The 22,027-nt window shown below is 49.5% G+C and overlaps 1 protein-coding gene across 1 annotated transcript in view; it reads left to right on the forward strand.

Moving 5' to 3' along the window:
* Positions 1 to 22,027, forward strand: part of LOC140185043 (uncharacterized) — a 423,878-nt gene that overhangs the window by 174,038 nt on the left and 227,813 nt on the right. The window contains 6 exon segments of the mRNA XM_072238262.1: positions 4,195 to 5,256; positions 6,423 to 6,504; positions 9,732 to 10,272; positions 19,439 to 19,507; positions 19,656 to 19,761; positions 20,690 to 20,769. Of these exon segments, the coding sequence (XP_072094363.1) occupies positions 4,195 to 5,256; positions 6,423 to 6,504; positions 9,732 to 10,272; positions 19,439 to 19,507; positions 19,656 to 19,761; positions 20,690 to 20,769 (1,940 nt within the window).

Genomic DNA, 22,027 nt, shown 5'->3' on the forward strand with positions numbered 1-22,027 from the left:
TAGAGATAAACCAGGAAATTACAGATAGTGGTTCTTACTTCAGTGGAGGAGAAGTTGTTGGAGAAGCTCCTGAGAGGCAGGATTTATGAGCATTTGGAGAAGCTTCCTTTCTAACTCCTGGAAATCTCTTTTCAGGACCTCCTCCTTTGTCCTGTCTATGTCACTGGTACCAACATGTACCAAGACAACTGGCTGCTCACTCTCCCCCTTCAGAATATTCAGGACCCGATCCGAGACATCCCGTCCCCTGGCACCTGGGAGGCAACACACCCTGCGGGTATCTCTGTCAGGCTCACAGAATCTCCTGTCTGTTCCCCTGACTATGGAATCCCCTATGACTACTGCATTCCTCTTCTCCTTCCTTCTCTCCTGCACAACAGCGCCAGGCTCAGTGCCAGAGACCCGGTCACCGTGGGCATCCCCCGTCAGGTCATCCCCCTCAACAGCATCCAGAACAAGATATTTGTTGCTGAGGGGGACAGCCACAGGGGTGCTCTCCACTATCCGGGCATCTCCCTTCCCTCTCTTGACAGTGACCCAGTTTTCTGACCCCTGTAGCCTAGGGATGACTACCTCCCTGTAGCTCCTGTCTATCACCTCTTCACTTTCCCTGATAAGCAGTAGGTCATCAAGCTGCAGCTCCAGATCCCTAACACGGTCTCTGAGGAGCTGCATCTCGGTGCACCTGGTGCAGATGTGGCCATCAGGGAGGCTGGAGGTCTCCCAGGATTCCCACATCTGACACCCTGAACAAAGCACTAACCCTGCAGGCATGCTATCTAATTCTACAGGAAAAATAAGTCAACTCACCCACTTACCTCGCCAAACAGATGAACTTTTTAAACCGTTAGCTGTGAGAGCCCTGCTGTTCCTGTCTGTCCAGGCCGATTCGCGAGGGGGGGGGGGAGAAAAAAAAGAGTTGGTGCTTCGCTCTTGCCTCTTCCCGTTTACCGCCGAAGCCCGTTGAAGCCAAAGCCCTACACTCTGCTCCCACTCACTCCGCTGCCCGCTGTATAGGGTGGTCTCCTTTTTAAACTTTCCGTGCTGTCTTATTGACGTCACGCGCCTGCGCAGTCTCGTCCTCCTTGCACTCGAAGAAGTTTTTTAAAAAAACTGTCTTCCTTCAGAATTCAGCTCCCACTATGCTCTGTAGTCCCGATCCAAAAGACAGCTGTTGGTAACAACCTGCCTTTTTAAACTCTCCGCGCTGTCCTGTTGACGTCATGCGCCTGCGCAGTCTCGTTTTCCTTGCACTCGAAGAAGTTTTTTTTAAAAAAACTGCCTTCCTTCAGAATTCAGCTCCCACGATGCTCTGTAGTGGATGCAAGTAATTAGTAAATCTCCAGGATCATACATGTAGTAACAAGTGCTCTTTGTAGTGTTGTGGAACACGGCCAGAACTTGAAATAATACCAAAGGGCAGAGACGAATTCAGCCAAGTCACAGGTTGATTGAAGTCAAAAATAGCCCATTCTCACACAGACAGGAATACAGTCAGAGAATTTGATGGTCAGTCAGAATGTCTGATCCGTGCCTTGTTTGAAGATGAGTGCATATAGAAACATAGAAATCTACAATATATTACAGGCCCTTCGGCCCACAGTGTTGTGCCGTCCATGTAACCTATTCTAGAAACTGCCTCGGATTTCCCAACCGCATTGCACTCTGTTTTCCTGAGCTCCATGTACATATCTAACAGTCTCTCAAAAGACTCCATGGTATCTGCCTCTACCATCATCGCTGGCAGTGCATTCCATGCACCTACTACTCTCTGTGTGAAAAACCTACCTCTGACATCCCCTTTGACCCTACTTCCAACACCTTAAAACTATGCTCCTCGTGTTTGCCAATTCAGCCCGAGGAAAAAAGTCTCTGGCTATCCACACGATCAATGCCTTTCATCATCTTATACACATCTGTCAGGTCACCTTTCATCCTCCGTCACTCCAAAGTTCACTCAACCTATTCTCATAAGGCATGTTCTCCATTCCATGCAACATCCTTGTAAATCTCCTCTGCAGTTTTTCTATGGTATCCACATCCTTCCTGTAATGAGGTAACTGAACTCAAGACTCTAAGTGGGTTTAAAGAAGGTCTTATATAGCTGTAACATTACCTCACCGATCTTGAACTCAGTTCCATGGTTGATGGAGGCCTTCTTAACAACATTGTCAATCAGCACTCCAGCTTTGAGTGTAAAATTGACATGGACCACAAGATCTCGCTGATCCTCCACATTGCCAATAGTCCCAACATAATAGTGTGTTCTGTCTTCAAATTTGATGTACCAAAATAAACCACAGCACACTTCTCTGGGCTGAACTCCATCTGCCAGTTCTGCATCCTATCTGCATCCTGCTGTAACCTCTGGAGAACTGTCCAGACTCTTCACAACACCCTCAACTTTTGTGTCATCAGCACCCTTCTCCTTCCTCATCAAGATCATTTATAAACATCACAAAGAGAAGGAGTCTCAGAACACATCCCTGCAGAACACCACTGGTCACCATCCTCCATGCAGGATACAAACCATTTACAACCATCTTTGGCTTCTGTGGGCAAGCCAATTCAGGATCCACAAAGCAAGGTCTACTTGGATCCTTGCCTCATTACTTTCTGAATGAGCCTCACATGAGGAATCTTATCAAAAGTCTCATGAAAGCCATGTACACAACATCCAGTGCTCTACCTTCATCAGTGTGTTTTGTTACATCCTCATAGAATTCAATCAGGTTCGTAAGGCACGATCTGCCCTAGACAGAGCCATGCTGACTATCCCACATCAGATTATGCTTCTACAAATGCTCATAAATCCTGCCTCTCAGGAGCTTCTCCAACAACTTGCCCTCCACTGAAGTAGGAACCACTGGTCTGTAATTTCCTGGCTTATCTCTACTCCCTTTCTTGAAAAGGAAACGATGTCTTCTGATCCTCTGGTACTTTTCCTCTCCCTATTGATGTGCAAAGATCATCGCCAGAGGCTCAGCAATTTTCTCCCTCACTTCCCACAGTATCCTGAGGTATATCTCAAGTTGACAACCCCCAACGTGTTGAAATTGATAAAATGTGACGCCAGAGCTCACATTCAGAGGAGATCATACAGAAACATGTAAAATTATGGAAGGAATAGATAAGATAAAGGCAGGAAAGTTGTTTCCACTGGTAGATGAGACATTGCCTCAAAATTCGGGTAAATTGGGATGGAGATAAGGAGTAACTGCGTTTCCCAGAGGGTGGTGGATCTGTGGATTTCTCTGCCCAATGAGGGAGTGGAGGCTTCCTCAGTAAATATATTTAGGACAAGATTGGATAGATTTTTGCACAGTTGGGGAATTAAGGGTTATGGGGAGAAGGCAGTCAGTGGAGATGAGTCCATGGCCAGATCAGCCATGATCTTATTCAATGGCAGATCAGGCTCTAAGGGCCAGATGGCCGACTCCGGCTCCTATTTCTTTTGTTCTGATGTTCTCACCACAGACGAAACCTCTCCTGAAATATTGTCCTTCACCAATTGATGTCTTTTGCAAATATTTTTACAGGTTTGAATTTGCAGAGCACTTGTGTACGGGAATCTTCAACACAACAAAACATCAGTTTTTCTGTCTCTGTCTGGATATTTAAGCAGTGACCAAATATTTTCTTTGCAACGCCAACACATCTGTTGTCGATCTTTGGAGATGAAGAAGTATCTCATCGCAGCTGGTAATTTATTCTGTCTCTGAAATAAAATTTTCTGTTTTAACTCTGTGTAATTCACTGGAACCAGGAGCTGAGAACACATCAGCATTTGTTCACTGGAGATCAGTTCTCAACTGCATTGATTGTACAAGGCATTCAAACGTCTGACTTTTTGAATTGCCAGAGAATTGATCGTAGTGAGATATCATTCTCCTTCTCTCAGTGTGGGAAGAGATTCACTCACAGGCTACCCACAGACACGCCAGTGAGTTCACAGTGGGGAGAGACCATTCACCCGCTCTGTGTGAGGGAGGGGAACCACTCAGTCATCCAGTCTGAAGACACATCAGCAAGTTCACACCATAGTGAGATGCTCCACCTGTTCTGACTGTGGGAAGCCATTCTGTTATTGATGCTAAAGGTATATCAGAAAATTCACCAGTGAGAGGACATTGACCTGCTCGGATGGTGGGAAGACATTCACACACTCAACCACAACACAGTGACACCAGTGAGTTCACACCGGGGTGAAGCCATTCACCTGCTCTGAATGTGGGAAAGGGTTCACTCAATCATCTCAACTGAATGAACACCAGCTCGTTCACACTGAAAAGATGCCGTTCACCTGCTCAGACTGTGGGAAGGGCTTCACTCACTCCTCCAAACTACAGAGACACCAGCGAGTTCACACCGGGGAGAAGCCATTCACCTGCTCAGACTGTGGGAAAAGATTCATTCAGTCAAATCACCTGCTACAACATCAGTTAGTTCACACTGGTGAGAGACCATTCACTTGTTCAGACTGTGGGAAGAGATTCCTTCAGTCATCTGACCTACTGACACACCAGCGAGTTCACACTGGGGAGAGGCCATTCACCTGCTCTAAATGTGGAAAGGTATTTGCTCGGTCATCTGTACTGAAGGAGCATCAGCGAGTTCACACTGGGGAGAAGCCGTTCACTTGCTCTGAATGTGGAAAGGTATTTGCTCGGTCATCTCAGCTCTTGAGACACCAGCAAATCCACTCTGGGGTGAAACCATTCCTCTGCTCAGAATGTGGGAAGGAATTCACCGATGCAGCTCAGCTGAAAGATCATCAGTTTGTTCACAGTGTGGAGAGGCCATTCACCTGCTCAGACTGTGGGAAAGGATTCACTCTGCGTTCTGGACTACTGACACACCAGTTAGATCACACTGGGGAGAAACCATTCATCTGCTCAGAATGTGGGAAGAGATTCACCCATTCCGCTCAACTGAAGGAACATCAGCGACTTCACACTGGGGAATGGCCATTCACCTGCTCTGAATGTGGGAAGGGATTCACTTGGTCATCTCGACTGAAGGTGCATCAGCGAGTTCACACTGGGGAGAAACCTTTCAGCTGCTCTGAATGTGGGAAGGGATTCACTCAGTCATCCAAACTTGTGAGCCACTACCGAATTCACACTGGGGAGAAACCGTTCACCTGCTCAGATTGTGGGAAGGAATTCACTCGGTCATCTGAGTTTAAAATACATCAGCGAATTCACACTGGGGGATGCCACTCTCCTGTTCCGAATGTGGGAATGGATTCACTCAGTCAACTCAATTAAGACTATAAGATATAGGAGCAGAAGTCGGCTATTCGGCCTTTCGAGGCTGCTCCGCCATTCAGTCATGGGCTGATCCAATTCTCCAGTCATCCCCACTCCCCTGCCTTCTCCCCATACCCTTTGATCCCCTGGCTAATCAAGAACCCATCTCTCTCTGTCTAAAGTGCACCCAATGACTTGGCCTCCACAATTGCATGTGGCAACAAATTCCACAAATTTACCACCCTCTGACTAAAGTAAGTTCTCCTCATCTCTTTTCTAAATGGATGACCTTCGATCCTGAAGTTGTGCTCTCTTGTCCTAGATTCACCTACCATGGGAAATAACTTTTGCATATCTAATCTGTTCAGAGCTTTTAACATGCAGAATGTTTCAGTGAGATTCCCCTCACGACCCCTGCCCCCATTCTCCTGAACTCCAGGGAATACAGCCCAAGGGAAGCCAGATGCTTCTATTATGTGTAACGCGCTGTAAGGTTTCACTGCTAATGTAATGGCTTCTTTGTAATGTTCACTGCTGAAGTAACAGTTTCTCTGCAGCAGCAATGTTCGTGTTATGGCTGGCGATAACAGGACTGTGGGATGCATGTCAGCCAATCAGGATTTTGTTGCTCTGTTTCGTGAATCTAGGAGCGTTGATTTTGTCAGAGAGAGAGATGGAGAGAGAAAACGCGAATGGAGAGATTTGCTAGACTGCCGGAGAGGGTGGACTCGGAGCGCGGGTCCGAAGGGCAGTGACGATCGGAGGAGGCCGATGGGGACCGATCGGCCTATCAGTGAGCTCCACTTTTGCGCACAGACTGTTTAATAAGATCGCACCCTTTTTTCAATTTTGTTTCTCTACTAACCATACAGTCAAAGTAAGAGTTATAAAGCTTAATCATTTAATCGCAAAGTGTGTTCTGTTTGTTATTTCTGGGCACTAATTTGTAACAGGGGACACATCGGGCAGCATCCATCCAAACGAGATTTCTTCAGTTTGGCCGGGAAGGGGGTTATCACCCCCTAGATTAAGCCGCTAGGCAAAGCGAGAATTACAATTGTGGGGGCTACGTTCGGGATTGATTCTGTTGGATGCTGTGTAATTACCCTGAGAAATGAACCAGTGGGGCAGATATTTGTACTCCGGATGAATTGTTAATTCCACTCTTAGGTTCTGTTGAAGTTGTGATTGTGAGCGGAGACTTGATAAAATGGCGGATGCTGCTCTTGTTCTCATGCAGACCAGCGCTGAGGTAGCTGGCGGCGGAGATTTCAAAGACAGGGTTCCATCATTTCTGAGGAGTGAGGGGAAAGAGTGGTCGGAGTTGGAAGGTCTAATTAGTCCACGTCCCCCGGTGAAGAATGAGAATTCTGAGGTAGTAGCCGCCCTTACTTCTCTGGCGAATAAATGGAAAATTCAGATTCCAAGTCCCAGTTATGGCAGGCTCCACCTATTCTCTGGAATAACACCCACCCCTAAAGGGGAGGAGGAGTATGAGACGTGGGCGGAACGGACCTCTCAGTTGTTAGATGAGTGGCAGTGCTCGGATGATGAAAAGCGACAGCGATTGGTTGAAAGTTTGAATGGGCGGGCCGCTGAAGAGAGAGCTGTCAGGTTGCATTATCCCGTAGCGACAGCTGTCAGTTATCAACAAGCACTGGGCAATGACTTTGATCCGACTGGAAGCCCAGTGGAGCTCCTGGTGGGGTTTCAAAACATGCGTCAGGAGAAGGGGGAGAAAGTTTCTGCTTTTATTTTATGGCTACAGAGGCAGCTAAATTGCTTACGGCGCAGAGGGGTCATTCAGGCGGCTGAGGTGGATCGGTTAAGAATGGACCAGATAGCCAGGAGTGCCCTGTCCCATGACCCGATTGTGTGGGGTCTCTGACAGTCTCGTAAGATGTGCCCCCTCCACCTTTTGTTGAGCTGATCAGAGAGGTACAGGAAGAGGAGAACGCTGCGGGAGCGTGGGAGGACTCAGTCAGCAGGTACAGTCCTCGGTAGTGTCCCCTGCGGTGAAGTGACCACAGATAGCCTACCCCGGGGAGCGCTAGAGGAGATTGCGGCAGAGTTCAGATCGGAGATACATCAGCTGTTATCTGCGGGTGTGATCCCACCCCCCCCCCCCCATATGATGGAGCTGCTGGGCTGGGTGCAGATTCCCCAAGGGGACGAACAGTGCGGAGGGCTGCTGGCAGCTGGTCTCACGCCAGAAGGAGAGTGAGCCCCCGGGTACCTCGGCAGGGAGAGTCGTTGGGAAAACCTAGAGGGGACCCAGTTAGGGAACGGCCCGGTATCTCTGGGGGAACACGTTCCCAGCAATGTACCAAGGAATTCCCGAAAGGAAAAGATCCTATTCCTGAAGGCTTAATGGGACCACGCTCTAGTGTGTCGCTACGGATAGAGAGTATTTACGCTAAAACCATACTCGACACGGGGTCGCAGGTCACGTTACTGTACCATTCGTTTTACAACCGGTATCTGAAGCATTTACCCTTGACACCATTCAGTGCACTGGAGATTTGGGGTCTCAGTGCTGGTGATTATCCATACGACGGTTATTTGTCAGTGAAACTGGAGTTCTCGGAGGCCGATGTGGGAGTGTCTGAGGGTCTTGGTATAGAGGTGCTGGTTTCCCTGTTGAGAAGGGCTGCGTTTCAATTCTGGTGGGGACCAACATCCCTCTGGTGAGGAGGCTCATGGGGGTCTGTAAGGATAAGGCGAGGGAGAGATTTTGGAGACCCTGTCCGTGCTCCCAGTGTATCAAGGTGTTTTTGAGGAAGTGTGTGGCAGCATTGGGCTGGATACCAAATTTAAACGAGGGACCGTGTGGTTCACCCAGTCGAAGCCAATGGTGATACGGCCCGGGGAAATAGCGAGAGTGATGGAGACCCACCATATTTCCCAGAGTGCCTGAGGGCGAACCTTTCTTAGTGGACGCTCTGGAGAACCACAAGGGGGTGTCGGGATTTCTGGCTGGGGTGCTGGTGAGGCCCGAATTGCAGAAGCCCTCAGTTTTACAGCCGAGCAGGGTGGCAGTGATCGTCAGGAACACTACGAAGAGGGAGGTCACCTTCAAGCGGGGGATGCCCCTGGCGCATTTGTTCCTGGTGACGGTAATGTTTAGAGCCCCCGTGAGGCACGCCGGGGAGAAACTATTGGAAAAGCGGGGGAAGTTGACCGCTGAGTCATTCAACTTCGGGGACTCCCCGGTGCCGCCGGGCAGGAAAAGGAGGCTGGTGGAGAAGATGTTGAAGCTGGAAGGTGTATTTTCCATTAGCGAGTTTGATGTTGGTTGTTCCAAGAGCACGCGTCACGCTACCCGGGTGACCGAGGACACCCCGTTTAGAGAGAGGTCGCGGCGACTGGCCCCTGCAGACATGGAAGACGTGCAGCAGCATTTGTGTAAGTTGAAGGGAGCTGGGATCATCACTGAGTCCCAAAGCCCCTAGGCCTCCCCAGTAGTCGTGGCCCGGAAGAAGAACGGGAAGGTACGCATGTGTGTGGACTATAGGACTCTGAACAGGCGCACCGTCCCTGACCAGTATATGGTCCCGAGGCTCGAAGACGCGCTGGCCTCTCTGAGTGGTGCAAAGTGGATTAGTGTGCTGGATTTGAGGAGTGGATAGTAGCAGATCCCCATGAGTGAGGCCGACAAAGAGAATATAGTCTTTATATGTCCTCTTGGATTCTTCCAGTTCGAAAAGATGCCCCAGGGCATATCGGGAGCCCCTGCAACCTTCCAGCGGGTCATGGAGAAGACGGTAGGTGATATGAACTCGCCTGAGGTGTTGGTGTATTTTGATGACCTCATAGTATTTGGATTCACCTTGGAAGAATATGAAGCGAGGCTACTCAAGGTGCTCGCTGCCTGAAAGCTGAAGGGTTAAAACTTTCCCTGGACAAATGCTAGTTCTGCCAAACGTCTGTTAGCTGCGTTGGACACGTAATCTCACGGTTTGGAGTAGTGACGACCCGGCTAAGATAGAAGCGTGATCACTTGGCCAAGGCCCCAGACGGTGAGCGCCCTGCGCTCATTCCTGGGGTTCTGTGGTTATTATCGGAGATTCCTGATGGAGTAGTGACAGACCCGGCTAAGATAGAAGCGGTGATCACTTGGCCAAGGCCCCAGACTGTGAGCGCCCTGCGCTCATCCCTGGGGTTCTGTGGTTATTATCGGAGATTCCTGACGGGCTACGCCAAAGTGAGTCACCCCTTGAATCAGCTTCTGTGTGGTTACCCTCCCCTGGGGAAGAAAGGGAGGGGAGGAGGGACAGGAGGGTGGAGAATATCTAAACCCGTAGAGACTTTTGGACAGAGGTGGATGATTTCAGCCTGAAGTACCGGCCGGGGAGCCGGAACATTGATGCGGATGCTTTGTCCCGACAGGTGCATGAGGGACTGGACAGGGACGAGGAGGGGGAGAGCGTTCCTGCCCCTGGGGTGACGGCCCTGTGACAGTTTGCCATCACCGTGAAGGCAGAGGAAAAGGAGCGGCCGGATCGAGCAGCGGATCAATGGGCGGCTTCCGATGACGTCATTCCCCAGGTTCACTGTGACCTCACTGCTGCCGGAATTGAGTTCTGGGGAAGTGGCGGCTGCTCAGCGGGATGACCCGGGCATTGGCACTATTTGGTCCGCTGTTGAAAAGGGAGACATGGCTCAGACAGAGAAGACGAACGACGCTTCGGTGCCTCCATTACTGAAAGAATGGCCTCGATTGCAGTTGAAGAGCCAGATCTTATACCGGGTCACGTCATCACCGATCCGACCCCGGCGTTGCCAGCTAGGTCTGCCCAAGAAGTATCAGAGGATTGCACTGATGTCTCTTCATGATGATTCTGGACATTTGGGGGTGGAAACGACCTATAAATTGCTCAGCGACTGGTTTTACTGGCGTCGAATGAAGTCGGAGGTTGAAGAATACTGCAAGTCGTGCATTCGTTGCATACGCCGGAAGACACTGCCTATGCGGGCAGCTGCTTTGTCCCACTTGCAGAGTGCAGGGCCCCTGGACCTCGTGTGTATAGATTTCAGGTCCATAGAACCCGATGCCAGCAACACGGCTAATGTCTTAGTCATTACGGGCCACCACACCAGATATGCTCAGGCTTTTTCTACCAAGGACCAGAGGGCGACTACGGTGGCAAAAGTGTTGTGGGAGAAGTATTTCGTTCATTATGGCCTTCCCAGGCGGATACATAGTGACCAGGGACGGGACTTCGAGAGCAGACTCTTCTATGAGTTACTGCGCATGCTTGGAGTTGAGAAGTCGAGGACCGCGCTCTATCACGCGCAGGGCGATCCCCAGCCTGAGGGGTTTAATAGGACCTTGCTAGACGTAGTCGGGACCCTGGAGATCAGCGAGAGCTGGTGGAGTCAACATATTGAGATCTGGTTCACTGTTACAACTGTACAGGAAATGAAGCTACTAGGTACTCGCCATGTTATCTGATGTTTGAGCGCGAGGCGAGGTTGCCCATTGACCCTTGTTTTGGTACTGATGAGGGTGACGTACCACCGAAGCCTTATCTGAAGTATGTTGTGATATGAGGAGCGAGCTGAAAAGGGCTTATGAATTGGCTGGGACTGCAGCCGCCAAGCAGAATCGAGGAAATAAGAGGAGGTATGATCAGAAAGTGAGGTTCTCCCAACTCCTGCCGGGAGACCGAGTCCTCATAAGGAATTTGGGGCTTCCTGGAAAGTACAAGTTAGCTGACCGCTAGGTGGCCACACCCTATGTGATGGAGAGTCAGATGCCAAACCTACCAGTGTTGCGGGTGAAACGAGAAGAGGGGAAGGGGCCTGTCAAGATTCTCCATCGGAACCACCTGTTGCCTCTGGCACAAGAGGTGCAGGTAGATCCAGAGCCCCACTTGGGGCCTACACCTAGTAAGGGGACTCTGCGAAAACGCGGGGCGACTGCACTGCCCACAGCGGGAGAGGCTGGTCCGGGTCGCGCCCAAGAGAGGGATACTGATTCGGAGGGTGATGATCTGGATGTGAGGTACATGCTGCCTTTCGCTAACTCCCCGTTGATTGAGGAAGAAAGCCCTGGCCCTTTTCCACTGAGTCAGGTGAGGTGGAGGGGGTGGGGGAGTTGTAGGCAGCCTGGGTTACAGCAGGACATTGAAGGAGAGAAAGCGGGGCATGGACACGGGACAGAGGGCTCCGGGTTGCGGGGGTGGGGGTGGGGGAGGACTCGGCAAGCAGACCCGAAGTATCACCAGCAGCGTCTGAGTCTGAAGAGTTAGGTGAGGAGGTACGGATGTCTCAGAGAATTAGTAGACCACCGGATAGGTTGATCTATGTAGCGCCTGGGGAACAGTGTGTGATCTCTGCTGTTGTGGCGAGCTATGTCACTGACTTTGCATCTGGATTGGACTTTGTGTTTGTAGGAAGGGTCGGCGAACTATCTCAACGTCATGAGGACATGACTAAATTTGGTGGTGGTTGGGGCAGAGTGTAACGCGCTGTAAGGGTTCACTGCTATGTAATGTTTCTTTTTGTAATGTTCACTGCTGAAGGAATGGTTTCTCTGAAGCAGCAATGTTTTGGTTATGGGCGGAGATAACCGGACTGTTGATGCATGTTAGCAAATCAGGATTTCGTTGCCCTGTCTTGCGATTCTGGAAGCAGCTGCTTTTGCGGGCTTTTTCGAGAAGGAGAGAGAGAGAGAGATGAAGAGAGAAGACGCGAATGGAGAAATGTGGTGGATCGCCGAACGGGGTCGTCTCCGAGCGGAGGCCCAAAGGAGGAGATCGATGGAGGAAGAAGAACAACTGAACTGCGTGAGCTCCAACTGCGTGTGCACAGGACCGTTTAATCAGATTGGTGCCTTATTTCCATTTTATATATATATATATATTCTCTACTAACCATGTAGTCAAGGTAATAGTGATAAAGCTTAATCGTTTAATTGCATATTGTGTACTGTTTGTTATTTCGGGGTACTGATTTATAACAGGGGACACATCGCGCAGCATCCACCCCGACGAGATTTATTAAATTTGGCGGGGCAGGGGGATTGTCACCCCTTGATTAAGCCTAGACGAAGCGCGTGTTACAATACATTTTCCTTCCATTTATAAAATAGTTAACCCTTTCATTTCTTCTTCCATACACTTCCCGACACTGTGATCCATCTGCCAATTTTTTGCCCATACTCCTAAAATCTGATTCAGTCCACCATTTCGTTTGCCCCCATTACTAATTCTCGTTTACCCACGGCCGGAAATTCACTCTCTCCTCCCTTTAGCACGTCATTTCGCTGAAGAAACCTTTGGTGTCCTCTTTTATATGACTGTCTAGCTTAAATTCGTATTCCATCTTTACGTTCTTAATGACTTTTTAGTTGACTTCTTTTGGTTTTCATAAGCTTCCGAATTGTCTAACTTCCCACTATTTTTTTTTTACTCAATTATATCGCCTCTCTTGGATTTTTATGCTGGCATTGACATTCCTGCGAAATTCTTCTTCTTTTGTGATGTATTTATCCCGAGCCTTCCGAATTGCTTCCGGAAATTCCAGCCATTGCTGCTCTGCCGTAGTCCCTGCCAGTGTTCTTTTCTGATTAATTCTGGCCGATTGTAATTGCCTCTGTGATTACCGGTACTCTGCTGTAATACCAGCACATCTGGTTCAGCTTCTCCTTCTCAAACCTCAAGGTGAGCTCAGAAACATTCTGCTCATTTGCCCCTAAAGGTTGTTTTGCTTTCAGGTTTCCAGTCAGTTTCTCTTCATTGCCCCACACCCAGTGCAGGAGAGCAGATCCTCCAGTGGGTTCAAACGTCAGCTGCCTTAAAAAGCGATCTCGAAGGCACTCTAGAAATTCCCAGAAATGGAATCCAGGATTAACCTGATTTTCCCCATCTACACGCATATTTAAATCCCCCATGACTATTCTACCATTTCCCTTTCGGTAAGCATTCACTGTGTCCCGTTGTAATTTGTAGGTCACATCCTCACTGCGGTTGCATGGTCTGAACAGGGTCTTTTCACCTTGTAGTTCCTCAGCTCTATCCACAATGATTCAACACTTTCCGCCCTTATATCACCTCTTTCTAATGATTTGATTTTGTTTGTTTGTTTGTTTTTTTTTAACAAACAGAGCTATGCTACCACCTCTGCCTTCCAGCCTGTTTTTTCCATACTATATGTATCCTTGGATACTAATCTCCCAGCTACAATCTGCTTTCAGCTATTGTCGTCAGTCATTAGTAGCAGAGGCGGTCATTAAGATGGGACGGCTTTTCACCAATTTAAAAAAAATGTTTATCCAAACCCCGCCCTATATTTTCACGTTAGCCCGTTATTCATGTGGAAGTTGGAGACTAGAGAACTGGCAGTGGATTGGCCACCCAGTATCACACTAGCCCTACAGTTGTCTGGGGACGTCAGACTGTGAGGTACTGAGCAGGAAAGGGAATAGATGGACATATCCACAGAACAAATGCTGCGCGGCATTCTGGAGCAGTACATTGATTGGCATATGGCGGGACACCGAGTTTATGAGTCACCATGATGGTGTTTTACTCCCTCACGTCCACGCCCCCTCCCTCCACCACACAGACTACCCTAATGTCCCGGAACTGCCGGTAGCGGGGAAAACCCGCCCGGAAATAACACCTTGGCCATCAGGCGGTGAATGAGAGGAACCAGAGCCCGGGCTGGAGACACACAGCGGCCCGCACTGGCTAGTGCTCAGGACGCCGCTTTATTCATGAACTGAAGCACCGAGGTGACCGGATATTTCACCGCGCCGATCAGCTGCTCCCTGAATTTCGACTGAGTCACCGCGTAAATAAATGTATTCGTGCAGCAGCTGAAATTCCTCAGCAAAACTCCGACATAGTGAAAGATCCATTCGGAATCACTGAAATCAGATCCTTTTCCTGCGACCTGATAATATATGACATTTACAACGTATGCCATCCACAGGAGGATGAAGTTGCCGGACAGTGTGAAGAGTAAAACCACAGACCTCCTCCTGCTCTCCATCTCCGGGTCACTGCGGTTCTCCCCCTTGCTCTGACCCTTCAGCCCCTTACGGACCCGACTGGCCACTAAAATGTGCCTGACTGTCAGAGCGTTGAGCAGCAGGATCCCAGCGAAAGGGAGGAACGGAGTTAAAGCCATATCCAGCCAGTCATATCCCATCCATCCAGGGTCAGTGAAATAATTGTTTATGGTTCTACAAAACCACGGTACGTTATCGATGATCACGCTGTGTTCAAACGTGAAGTATCGGGGTATGTTTTTCAGACAGAACAGCACGCCGGTTGTTGTCAGAACCACAGCCGCATTTTTCCCGGTGCAATATTTTGTTTTCAGCTTCTGGCAGCAAATGGCGACAAACCGATCAAAGGTGAAAGTGACGGTGAACCAGACCGAACAGTCGGTGGCTGCGTACGTCAGTGAATCGATAACACTGCAGACAGGGGTGATGTCCAGAAAATTCCACGGGAAGTAATACCAATTGATTCGAGACAAAATGACCTCGGTGACAATAGTCAGTAGATCCGCCGCTGCCATGGCCACCAGGTAGCGAGTGGTGCAGGTAGAGAGGCCGCACTTTCCCCGGGACAGGATCACAATCGCCATTAAATTGACTGGAGAGAGAGAGAGAGAGAGAGAGAGGGGGAGAGAGAGAGAGGTGTGGGAGTGGGGGAGAACCGACCCTAGCATTACTGAACACATTCTCCAGGAATTAAAGAGGGATCGGACTTCAGCTAAAGATCAAGCGTGCCAGAGTCTGTGAACGGCTGCTAATCTAACATCGGACACGGGTCACACTGTCTCTGACCTGCCTTTTTCAGTATGAAGATACGACGATGTGTGAACAATCGTCGAGGATAAAAATAAGCTGTATGAACAACAACGATCGGTGCTGATCCCGATTCCAGTCACTGACGGAGCCGGTTTCACTGATTTAACCGTGACTGACCAGGCCTCCTGAAGCTCAGCGTCTGATTGGACCGAGAAGGGATACAGAGGGGAGCAACGCACGCGAAATACTGGCGGGACCCAAAAAAAAATCTATCGTTTCGGGGCGAGACCTATCTTCAGGTCGATACAGCGCCCAATTTACGACGGGTCTCAGGAACAACTTGGTAACCAGAGACTGAATGATTCCGTTAACGGATTAATTCTCCAGCACAGTTCAATTCGATAACACGCGGCAGCAGATGCATGGACACTGGTTCAGGTGATCTGTGCCAGACTCCACCGGGAAACGTGAAACACTGGACCAGGGGTTCTGTCTGAATAATAACTCAGTACAAGTGAACTTCACAATGTAAACCCATCCCAGTCACCCCTTCACGGGGACCCTCCGTTTCCCAGCTGTGGGACAACTCTGGACAAGGTCCCATTAAAAGCCTCCAAGTTACACCGTCCAGGAGAACTGCCCGCCCCGGTACTGGGACAAATCTGGACAAGATAATATTAAAGGCAAAAACAAAGTTCAGGTCGATCCCCTGAGTTAGAGGAGAGACCGGGGATTCGTTCATCTTGTCATTAAATATGAAATAATCAGGATATTGAATTGATAGGATAAATATCTTTGACGGATATCTATGCAAAGATCATCAACTTGGAAGCTTGTCGATTGATCATAAACAGGTTCACACCGGTTAACACACGGAAATACCAAACATAAACTGCTCTGCTCACTCACCAGGAACTCCAGTGACGGCAATGAACAGGTACAATATTTTCTGCACACTGTAGTACCGTTTCAACATTGCCGACATTTGCCCTGCGCGGCAATGTGTCCCCCTGTGCCTCAGGCGGTCTATTGGAATGAAATGTTGAAGCACCACATGTCCCGGGTTTATAAACACCATCTAACGACCCCACAGGGACAGACTTCAACATATTGTATAATAAAACTCCTTAACTTATTTAGAAACCTATTACATCAGACAGGTGCCATCCCTGCGGTGACAGGTTGTGATTAATTTAGTGAATTAATTTTTAGACCACTTGTGTGAGTTAATTTGTCCCAGTAACAGCATCAGAACCTTCGAGGTGTCTTATCAATAGCATTTGCTTCCACTGTAAATATGTACTTCAGGAAAATGGAAATCATTTATCAAATACAGAATATTGAAATAAAGTCTGTAAAATTGCATTGAATCGCCCACTATTGCCATTCTCGTCAACGGTATAAACTCTTGATGTAGTTGGTGTTTTTGTGGACTCGACCTAGAGGGTCCTTTGTAAGCTGTCTGTGTGTGGCGACATGAATAACCACTTTCCGATCCATGAAACCTTCCAACTACTTCACTGACTTAGTCATAGTCAGAACATTTGGGGCCTCGTCCCAAAACTACCCCTGACCCTACCGCATGGCCATAAAACTCAACAGTCCAGTGGTGGTGGGGTGAGAATTTCTTAATCATATCACCCCACATATGTCAAAGAACATGGCGGAGAGCTGGAAAGGTAGATGAAACTTCCGTTATGTGTGTGTGTGTGTGTGTGTGTGTGAGACTGTGTGTGTGTCTGTGTGTGTGACTGTGTGTGTTTTGTGTGTGTGTGTGTGTGTGTGTGTCTGTGTGTGTGTGTGCGCGCGCGCGCGCGCGTGTGTGTGTGTGTGTGCGCGCGAGTATCTGTATGTGTGTGCATGTGTGTCTGTCTGCGCGAGTGTCTCTGTGTGTGACTGTGTGTGTGTGTGTGTGTGTGTGTTTCTGTGACTGTGTGCGCGAGTGTCTGTGTGTGTGACTGTGTGTGTTGTGTCTGTGTGTGTGTGTCTGTGTGTGTGACTGTGTGTGTTGTGTCTGTGTGTGTCTATCTGTGTGTGTCTGTGTGTGTGTCTGAGTGTGTGTCTGTGCGTGTGTGTGACTGTGTGTGTGTGTGTGTGTGTGTGTGTGTGTTTCTGTGTCTGTGTGCGAGAGTGCCTGTGTGTGTGCTTTCACGCACTTTCAAATCTTGTGCATCCCCAATCTGCGCGCACCGCTAAAACTCTGCAACCCCCACATTCAAATTAGATTCTCCAAGTAACAGTGACTTCAAACACTTCACATCATGGCTGCCTGAACCATAAATTCAAATTGCATTTATTGCTAATGTTTGTACGAATGAAAGAACCTTGATATTCGTCACAGCCCCAAATCAGCAGGCACCCCGACATACACATTGGATTATACCAAATCCTTTCGCACTCCAAATTCCATATGCACACCACGTTCGCCGATAAACTCCTAAATTTACGGAGATACCCAAATCTGTGTGCACCCCCAAGTTAACAGACACCACAAAACGCCGACACCAAATCTGACACACCCCAACTCGGTGCGCATCTCCAAGTCTGCCGGCAATACCAAATGTGTGTGAAGCCTTCAATTTGCCAAAACCCCCAAATCCCGAGATTCGTGTGCATCCCCAAACCCAAAGACGCTCCAAATCGGCTGGTATCACCAAATTAATCTGTACCCCCAAATACTCGTAAACTTCACTAAATCTGCATGCACCGCTAAATTCATGTTGATTGGCGTATTCTAAACATCCGCCTACATCAGAGCGCATCCCCAAATCACTATGGACCGCCAAATCCGTGTGCGCCCGCAAATTAGAGCATGATCCCAAATCATTGTGAACCTCAATTCCGTGCGCAACCTAAAACCGATGACTCCGAAATATGCACATCAGTACCCAGAGGAAGAAAAAATTTAAACAGGTTACAAAATAAATGCTTCTACCTTAAAAGATTAGTAAGAAAAACAGCTCAAAGTTCAATGACATCCTAAATCTGTCGGCACACCAAAGTCTCACACATCCTCAACTCCGTGTGCAATCCCATATTCTTCGACCCTTCCTAAATCAGTGCACATCTCCAAATCCATGTGCAGTCCCCTAAAATGCAAGGCTAAATTCAAAGTTCAGGACACCCCAAATCCAAGTGCAGCCACAAATCTACCAATACACGTAGAATTGTGTCCAGCCGCTAATCAGTGGGTACACCAACAAACCTATGTACTTACATGGAGCACCCAAATTAACTGACAGCTCGAAATCTGTGTGCAGCTCCAAATCTAGCAGCGCTCTCAAATCTGTGCGCACCTCTAAATCCATGTGCAAGCCCTTCAGTCATCGACCCCCAGGTTTGCCGACACCTCCCGAGATGTGCACGCATCCCCAAATCGATATGTCGACGCACATCCAACACCCAAAGGGACCCAGAATCATGCGGATCCAAGGCGACCTTGCTTTGTGGATCCAGAATTGTCTTGCACAGAAAAGGCAAAGAGTGGTTGTAGACGGGTCATGTTTTGCATATAGGTCGGTGACCGGTGCTGTGCTTCAGGGATCTTCTCTGGGAGCCCTTCCCTTCGTGATTTTTATAAATTACATGAAGTGAGGAAGTGGACGGATGGGCTATTAAATTTGCAGATGACACAAAGGATGTCAGTGTTGTGGAGAGTGTGACTGGCTGTCAGAGGTTACAGCGGGACATCGACGGGATACAAAACTGGGCCGAGAGGGGCAGATGGCGTTCAACGCAGATAAATGTTGTTCAACCCAGATACCATCATTTTGGAAGGTCAAATATGATGGCAGAATATACTATTATTGGTAAGACTGCTGGCAGTGTGAACGATCAGAGGGATCTTGGGGTCTAAGACCATACAACACTCAAAGTCGCTGCGCAGGTTGACTGTGTGGGTAAGAAGGCATGCGGTGCATTGGCATTCATCAACCGTGGGATCGAGTTTAAGAGCTGAGAGGTAATGTTACAGCTATAACTGGCCCTGGTCAGACCACACTTGGAGTACTACATAGCCTCAAGATTCGGGGGTGTAGATCTAGGATGGAGATGAGGAGGAACTTCTTTTTCCCAGAGAGTGATGAATCTGTGGAATTATCTGCCCAATTCGCAGTGGAGGCTACATCAGTAAATATGTTTAAGACAAGTTTGAATAGACGCTTGCATATTGGCGGAATTAAGAGTTGTGGGGGAAATGCAGGTAGGCGGAAATGAATCCATGGCCAGCTCAGCCATGATCATATTGAATGGCGGAGAAGGCTCGCCGGGTCAGACAGCCTATTTCTGCTACTTTTTCATATGTTCTTATGTTCACAGCCGGACTTGGGACCGCCTCATGCAGACATAAAGAAAAAAAAAAACAACAACTGATATTTGATCTTTTTCATCTTTATAAATAACTCTCTCTCTGCTACAGAAGCCGAGCCATCCTTGTGTGAGCAGGTCAGAGACACAGGACGGGCACTTGCTGGTGTACATTCCAGAGGTGAGTGCCGAGGACCCCGTCCCATCTGTCTCAGCTTGGTCCTGACGGTTGAAGGGGAGGGGGGAAGGTGCGTCTGGGTCACTGGGGGAGCAGGGGACGTGCGGAGGAGATCTCGTACTAAATCGCCAACCCACCGCTCGGCCGACAGATGCACAAGTTCCTGCCTGTCGAAGTGCTTGCACTTCTTCACCGAGTCTTCGTGGTGGAGAATCTTCAGGATGCCTACGTGACCGTCTACGACTACTACGAGAATTGTAGGCACCTGGCCCCTCCCCTTTCCCCTCCCGAACCACTCACTGCAACCCTGCCAGCGGACACACCTCCTCCCTGTTCCCTGCCCAGAGGTTTCTGCCCCACTGCCCTCTCCACAGTCCCACTGATTGTCACTGCTTGCCCCTTCACACCGCTGGGCACCCCTCCCTCCAATCCCTCTCCTTACGCGCTCGATATCCCTCTACACAGCTCCCTCCAATCCCTCTCCTTACGCGCTTCATATCCCTCTACACAGCTCCCTTTGTCCAACACCCTACCCATTCACAAATTCACTCCTCTGCAATCACCCTCTCGCCTCTCCCTCAAACCCTTCGCATCCCGTTTCTCATGTTCTCGAATACTCCATCCAATCGCTCACTGCGTCACATCTTCCCGTCCAATTCCTCCCCACCCGACCCGCCCTCACTCTCCGTCCACTCCTCTGGCCCCATCTCCCCTGATTCTCCGAGCCCGTCGCCCCTCGATCCCCTCTCTTCTCTCACTGCGTCACATCCTCTCGTCCAGTTCCTCTCCACCCGACCAGCACCCCCCCCCCATTCTCCGTCCGCTTTTCTGCCCCCATCTCCTCCATTCTCCGAGCCCGTCGCCTCTTGGTCCCCTCCATTCGCTCTGCACGCCCATCCCACCCAGCCCCGGACCCAAAACCATCCCCCGTGCACACCTTTGACCTCCCTGCACTCACACTCTGACAGCTTCTCCTCACCCAGTTCTGCTCAATCACGCCCTTTCATCTCCATTGCCTCCTACCCCCTACTCGCCCCAGCTGCTACACCTTCCCCTCCCTCTCCTGCAGACCCCTCCACGCTCCTGAAGAGTGGCGTCTCATGCGGTCCACGCCACTCCCTTTCTCTCCCCTCCCTTCCTCCAGCCCATCTGACTATTGAATCCCTCCCATTTTATCCCCGTCAGATGAGGCCGCCATCGCTGGATACCACTGGCCAGCACCAGGTGAGATCCCGCGGAGACCCTCCCTCCGCGAGGGCGATGTGGCGAGTTTGACCGCCCCCCCCACCCCGCCCACCGCTGCCCGCGCTTCCCTCCCACCTCCCTGACACCATTCCTCAGGGCTGGATGCGGCCTTCTTCTGTGGGCATGTTCCTATCCAGGGTCAGCATGCAGAGCGGGTTGGTCATGTATGAGGTCCTCCCACCGTTTACTGAGGAGTGCATTAGAACAAAGGGTATCTGGGAATATAGGTTTACAATTCAATGAAAGCGGCTTCACGGGTAGACCGGGTCGTATAGAAAGCTTTCGACACATTGACCTTCAAAACACGAAGCACTGAGTACAGGAGATGGGACGTTATGTTGAAGTTGTAGAACCGTTCAAGAGGCCTCATTTGAAATTCTGGTCAACTACCGACAGGCGAGATTAACTGAGCGCAGAGACACTTTTCAGGGTTGTTAGAATAAAGACCGTTACAGCGCAGTGCAAGCGCTTCGGCCGACAATGTTGACTGGCCTTGAGGAACTGGGATTTCGGGAAATGTTGAATAGGGTCGGACTTAATTCCCAGGAACGCGGACGACTGAGGTGAGATTCGATCGAGGTATACAGAATTATGAGGGAAATAGATTGGGTAAATGCAAGCAGGTTTTTCCCACTGAGGTTGCGCAAGAATAGAGGTCAAGGATTAAGGGTCAAAGTGAAATGCTTAATGGGAACACGAGGAGGAACCTCTTCCCTCAGAGGGTGGTGAGCGTATGGAACCAGCAGCCAGCAGAAGTGTTGGATGAGATTTTGATTTCAACAGTTAAGTTTGGATCAGTATATACAGGTCGGAGGGTTCTGGAGGGCTATGGCCCTGGTGCAAATCAGTGGGACTAGACACAGTTACGGTCGGCAAGGACTAGACGTGTTCTTCGCCAGAAGGACAGCAGCAGTCACAGAAGGTGATCACCCGCCGTGTAATTCCGAGGAGACAAAGGTAGAAAATGGTATCCCTCCCTCACACCGTCACGCACCGACAGGCCGGACGCCGGGCTTCATCCAGCAGTATCCGATCTCCCCATAATCCCACAAAATGGTCAGAGGGAAATGCCGTTTAACAGAGCAACACAACGCAAGATGAATGGCAGGATTCTCAGCGGTGAGGAAGAGCAGAGAGATCTCGGGGTCTACGTCCACAGATCCCTGAAAGTCGTCACGCAAGTTTACAGGGTGTTTACGAAGGCGTACGTTGTGCTGGGTTTCATTATTCGCGGGGCTGAGCTCAGGAGCCACGAGGTGATGCTGCAGTTCTGCAAAA

The sequence above is a fragment of the Mobula birostris genome, chromosome 20 (genome assembly GCF_030028105.1).
Source record: "Mobula birostris isolate sMobBir1 chromosome 20, sMobBir1.hap1, whole genome shotgun sequence".
Taxonomy (NCBI): Eukaryota; Metazoa; Chordata; class Chondrichthyes; order Myliobatiformes; family Myliobatidae; genus Mobula; species Mobula birostris.